Raw genomic sequence first — 6,297 nt, forward strand, 5'->3', positions numbered from 1 at the left:
CATTATCAAAAAGCATTTAAAAATTTAAAAATTCCCTGTATATTTGGAAAATAAAGAGTATACTTGCATTAAAAACTTATTGGTCAAATAATCAAGAAAAATTTCAAAACCTAGGATGAAATCACAGTAAGCCTACTACATATTGAAGTAAATATTTAAAGGAGATATTTGAGGAAAACTTTTATGCTTAGGAAAAAAATGCTGAACATTAGTAACAGAAAGAAGTAACCTTAAAGGTAAAAAAGCAAAAACCAATAAAAGGAAAGGAGAAGCTCCCTTTCTCTTCTGGCCTGAAGCGCTTAGGGAGCCATGGGCTTCGGTGCAGACATGGCCAAGTCCAAGAACCACACCACGCACAACCAGTCACAGAAATGGCACAGAAATGGCATCAAGAAACCCCGGTCCCAAAGATACGAATCTCTTAAGGAGGTAGACCCCAAGTTCCTGAGGAACATGCTCTTTGCCAAGAAGCACAAGAAGGGCCTAAAGAAGATGCAGGCCAACAACGCCAAGGCCATGAGTGCACGTGCCAAGGCTATCAAGGCTCTCATCAAGCCCAGGGAGGTCAAGCCCAAGATCTCAAAGGGCGGCAGCCGCAAGCTCAATAAACTTGCCTACATCGCTCACCCCAAGCTCGGGAAACGTGCTTGTGCCTGCAATGCCAAGGGTTTCAAGCTCTGCCGGCCAAAGTCCAAGGCCAAGGCTCAAACCAAGGCCCAGGCTTCGGCTGCGACTCTGGCTCCAGCTCCAGCTCCTGCTCCTACTGCAGCTCAGACTCCCAAAGGTGCCCAGGCCCCCACAAAGGCTCCAGTGTAGAGGCTTCTGTCTGCCAGTGTGAGGACAGAAGGACTGGTATGACCCCTGGGCTTCTATCCACATGGGGCTGGTGTCCTCCTGTGCTATTTGTACAAATAAACCTGCAGCAGGATCTGTCAAAAAAAAAAAAAAAGAAAAAAAGAAAGAAAGAAAGAAAAGGAGGAATTAAAATAAAAATAAAATCAATACAATAGAAAACAAAAACACAATAGAGAGGATAAACAAAGCCAAAAGTTCATTCTTTAAAAGTTCTAACTGGTAAAACCTCTAGCAAGACCAATTAAGAAAGGGTGCCTGGGTGACTCAGATGGTTGAGTGGCTGCCATCAGCTCAGGCTATGGTCCCAGGATCCTGGGATCAAGTCCCACATTTGGCTCCCTTCTCTGCAGAGAGCCTGCTTCTTCCTCTGCCTGCTGCTCTGCCTACTTGTGCTCTCTCTCTGTCAAATAAACAAATAAAATCTCTCTTTTTTGTTTTTAAAGACTGATCAAGGGAAAAATAGAGCATAATTACACAACATTAGCATCAAAAAATGGATATAACCACGATGTCATAGAAATGTATTTGGTTGAAAATGTTTGCATGTTCATTACAGACATTCTTTCTTTCCAGTATTGGCTCTGGTAATTAGTAAGGAGTGGAGAACAAATGAAGGTCCACTAGGTGCTGTTGGCAACTGAATGTTTGGCAGCCCTCTCTAATATGTCAGTGTGTTGGTTGATCAAACTTCCTTACCCTGGGACTATCTCTACATTGCTAGTGTACATGACACAAAATCATGATGCCTGGCAATGTGGACATGAATAATTTTTTAAACTTTTTCTTATTGAAGTACAATACACAAATACACAAGCCAAGTAAACAGCTCAAGGGGTTAAGACAATGCAAACACTTTGTTAGCCCAGATATACAAAGATGCCAAGACTTTAGAAATATCCTGCAAAACCCCTCCTCCTACTACTTTCTCCCTTTTACCACTATCATGACTTCTAACTCTACTGTTAGGTAAGCCTGGTTTTAAACTTTATAGAAATGACATCACTTCAGAACATATATTTTGTTCTTGGTTGCTTTCAGGCAATGCTATGTTTGCAGTTCATCCATGTGGCTGTATGTAGGTGAATTTTTTTCATTCTTAGATGCATTCTATTATGTAAATATAATAATTATAGATTTTATTGTTGATGAACATTTAGAGTGTTTTCAGGTTTTGACTCATGTATATTGTTGTCATGGAATATTTTTTGTATGTGTCATGACACACATGTGCACATATTTCTGTTGGGTACATATGTAGAAATCATGCTGGTCATGATATATACATATGTTCATGCCAACTTTTTTTTTTTTTTTTGCAGTTGACCTGTGAGTTTTTTTTAAATTTCTTTTCAGTATAACAGTATTCACTGTTTTTGCACCACACCCAGTGCTCCATGCAATATGTGCCCTCCTTAATACCCACCACCTGGCTCCCCCAACCTCCCACCCCCCGCCCCTTCAAAACCCTCAGATTGTTTTTCAGAGTCCATAGTCTCTCATGGTTCACCTACCCTTCCAATTTCCTCCAACTCCCTTCTCCTCTCTAACTCCCCATGTCCTCCATGCTATTTGTTATGCTCCACAAATAAGTGAAACCATATGATAATTGACTCTCTCTGCTTGACTTATTTCACTCAGCATAATCTCTCCCAGTCCCGTCCATGTTGCTACAAAAGTTGGGTATTCGTCCTTTCTGATGGAGGCATAATACTCCATAGTGTATATGGACCACATCTTCCTTATCCATTCATCCGTTGAAGGGTATCTTGGTTCTTTCCACAGTTTGGCAACCGTGGTCATTGCTGCTATAAACATTGGGGTACAGATGGCCCTCCTTTTCACTACTTCTGTATCTTTGGGGTAAATACCCAGTAGTGCAATGGCAGGGTCATAGGGAAGTTCTATTTTTAATTTCTTGAGGAATCTCCACACTGTTCTCCAAAGAGGCTGCACTAACTTGCATTCCTACCAACAGTGTAGGAGGGTTCCCCTTTCTCCACATCCCCTCCAACACATGTTGTTTCCTGTCTTGCTAATTTTGACCATTCTAACTGGTTTAAGGTGATATCTCAATGTGGTTTTAATTTGAATCTCCCTAAGGGCTAGTGATGAACATTTTTTCATGTGTCTGATAGCCATTTGTCTTCATTGGAGAAGTGTCTGTTTATATCTTCTGCCCATTTTTTTATATGATTGTCTGTTTTGTGTGTGTTGAGTTTGAGGAGTTCTTTATAGATCCTGGAATTCATAAAATTATGAATGAAAAGGGAGAGATCACAACTAACACCAAGGAAGTAGAAACAATCATCAGAAGTTATTATCAACAGTTATATGCCAATAAGCTAAGTAACCTAAATGAAATGGATGCATTCCTGGAAAACTATAAACTCCCAAAATTGAGCCAGGAAGAAATTGACAACCTGAATAGACCAATATCTAGTAACGAGATTGAAGCAGTGATCAAAAACCTCCCAAAAAACAAGAACCCAGGACCTGATGGATTCTCTGGGGAATTCTACCAAACTTTCAAAGAAGAAATAACACCTATTCTCCTGAAGATGTTTCAAAAAATTGAAGCAGAAGGAAAACCTCCAGACTCTTTCTATGAAGCCGACATTACCCTGATCCCCAAACCAGGCAAAGACCCTACCAAAAAGGAGAATTTCAAATCAATATCACTGATGAATATGGATGCTAAGATTCTCAACAAGATCCTAGCAAACAGGATCCAACAGCACATTAAAAAGATTATCCACCATGACCAGGTGGGATTCATCCCTGGGCTACAAGGATGGTTCAACATTCGCAAATCAATCAATGTGATAGAACAAATTAATATGAGAAGAAAGTAGAACCACATGGTCCTCTCAATTGATACAGAAAAAGCATTTGACAAAATTCAGCATCCGTTCCTGATTAAAACACTTCAAAGTATAGGGATAGAAGGAACATTCCTGAACTTCATAAAATCTATCTATGAAAGACCCACAGCAAATATCATCCTCAATGGGAAAAAGCTTGCAGCCTTCCCGTTGAGATCAGGAACACGACAAGGATGCCCACTCTCACCACTCTTGTTCAATATAGTATTAGAAGTCCTAGCAACAGCAATCAGACAACAAAGAGAAATAAAATGTATCCAAATTGGCAATGAAGAAGTCAAACTCTCTCTCTTCGCAGATGACATGATTCTGTATGTGGAAAACCCAAAAGACTCCATCCCCAAACTACTAGAACTCATACAGCAATTCAGCAACGTGGCAGGATACAAAGTCAATGTACAGATATCAGTGGCTTTCTTATACACTAACAATGAAAATACAGAAAGGGAAATTAGAGAATCAATTCCATTTACTATAGCACCAAGAACCATAAGATACCTGGAAATAAACCTAACCAAAGAGGTAAAGGATCTGTATTCAAGGAACTACAGAACACTTATGAAAGAAATTGAAGACACAAAAAGATGGAAGACCATTCCATGCTCTTGGAACGGAAGAACAAACATTGTTAAAATGTCTATACTGCCTAAAGCAATCTATACTTTTAATGTCGTTCCGATCAAAATTCCACCGGTGTTCTTCAAAGAGCTGGAGCAAATAATCCAAAAATTTGTATGGAATCAGAAGAGACCCTGAATCGCTAAGGAAATGTTGAAAAACAAAAATATACCCTCTCCTTCATGTGTCAATTGTCCTTCCACCTCTCTTTACTTGTGGTAATGTTTAGGGCCCATTAGATAATCCAGAAAATCTAATCTAATCTAAATCTAAGATAGTCTTTAATTTGATCATAATGCAAATGTTTTTTGGTTGTGTGTGTGTTTTGCTTTTTGTCATCTAACATTCATGGGTTTCAGGGATTACAACATGGAACTTTTTGGAGGTCATTATTTAGCCTACTACATTCCTTATTTTGGTAATTCTTCACATTTTTTTTTTAAGATTTTATTTATTTATTTGACAGAGAGAGATCACAAGCAGGCAGAGAGGCAGGCAGAGAGAGGGGAAGGGAAGCAGGCCCCCTGCTGAGCAGAGAGCCTGATGTGGGACTCGATCCCAGGACCCTGAGATCATGACCCGAGCCGAAGGCAGCGGCTTAATCCACTGAGCCACCCAGGCGCCCCTCTTCACATATTTTTGACCATTATCATATCCTTTTCTATCAAGTGGCTACTCAAGCCTTTTGTTCACTTTTAAAATTGGGCTTTTTCTTACAGATTTTTATGTTCTACATACAAGTATTAAGTCAGGTAGATTGAAGGTATCTTTTTCCACTTAGTACCTTATGTCTCCATTCTCTCCTTTTATGAAGAGAAGTTTTTATAGTACAATTTATCAACGTTTTCCTTTAATGTTAGTGGTTTTTGTTTCCTAATTAGGAATCTGATCTCAAGGTAACGATCATATACTCTTGCCTTTCATGTCTTAGCAATAATTTAGAATTACTTTTTATGTATAGTATCAGTGTTTTCTTTTATTGTCATGTTTTATTTTATTCTTTTCAGATATCCTATTGATTTGGAAAAAATTATAATGAAAATGTCCCCACTACTAAGCAGTTACTTGTATCCTAAATCAATAGCCATATATAAATATATATATATATGAGTCTGTTTCAGGACTTTCTGTCCTATTCCATTGGTCCTTTAATCTATCCCAGTTAAAACCACACTATTATAATTGCTATGACCCTATAATAAATCTTGATAGTCAGGCAAGCTGGCCTCTAACTTTGTTTGAGTCTGTATTGGTCCCTCGGATTTCCATATAAATTTTAGAGTAGGTTTGTCAAGTTTCACATAGGCTAGGATTTTTATTGCACTATAAGCTATAGATTAATATAAGGAGAATTGACATCTCTATAATATTGTTTTCCAATCCATGAACATGGATTGGAATAATATTCCTCCATTTATTTAGGTCTTTTTTTCTTAGTACTTAGTTTTTGATGTTGAAGACCTGTGTATCTTCATTAGATTCAGTTATAAGATTTGTATATTTTTAATACTATTAGTAGTCTTTTAAACTTCATTTTCTAATTACTCATACCTGGTTTGTAAAAATAGAATTGTGCTTATATTAGTATGTGCATAACAACCTTGCATCCAGGAATCTCTGAATTCTTTGGGCTATTCTATATATATATATATATATATATATATATATATATATATATATATATATATATATGAAATATGTATATATGGTGTCATTTGCAAATAAAAAGAATTTTATTTCTTCCTTTCTGGTCTCTTCTTTCTGTTTCTTGCCTTAATGTACTGGCTAGCACTTCTGTATAATGTTAAATAGAGGTAGTGATAAAGGACATTCTGTCCTGGGGAGAACTGGGCATTGAATGAGGAGATTTCTATTCAGAACTCTTTGACCTTGATCATGTGTATTTTTAAGCATACAACCCACTTAAAAGTATAAATCATTT

General features: G+C 37.7%; 1 protein-coding gene across 1 annotated transcript; it reads left to right on the forward strand.

Moving 5' to 3' along the window:
• Nucleotides 1-280: 280 nt before the first annotated feature.
• Nucleotides 281-949, forward strand: LOC116583378 (60S ribosomal protein L29-like). The gene has a single exon (XM_032331474.1). It carries the CDS (start codon nt 310-312, stop codon nt 814-816), a length of 507 nt encoding a protein of 168 aa, XP_032187365.1. The 5' UTR covers nt 281-309; the 3' UTR covers nt 817-949.
• Nucleotides 950-6,297: the final 5,348 nt, after the last annotated feature.

This window comes from Mustela erminea, chromosome 2 (genome assembly GCF_009829155.1).
Source record: "Mustela erminea isolate mMusErm1 chromosome 2, mMusErm1.Pri, whole genome shotgun sequence".
Classification (NCBI taxonomy): Eukaryota; Metazoa; Chordata; class Mammalia; order Carnivora; family Mustelidae; genus Mustela; species Mustela erminea.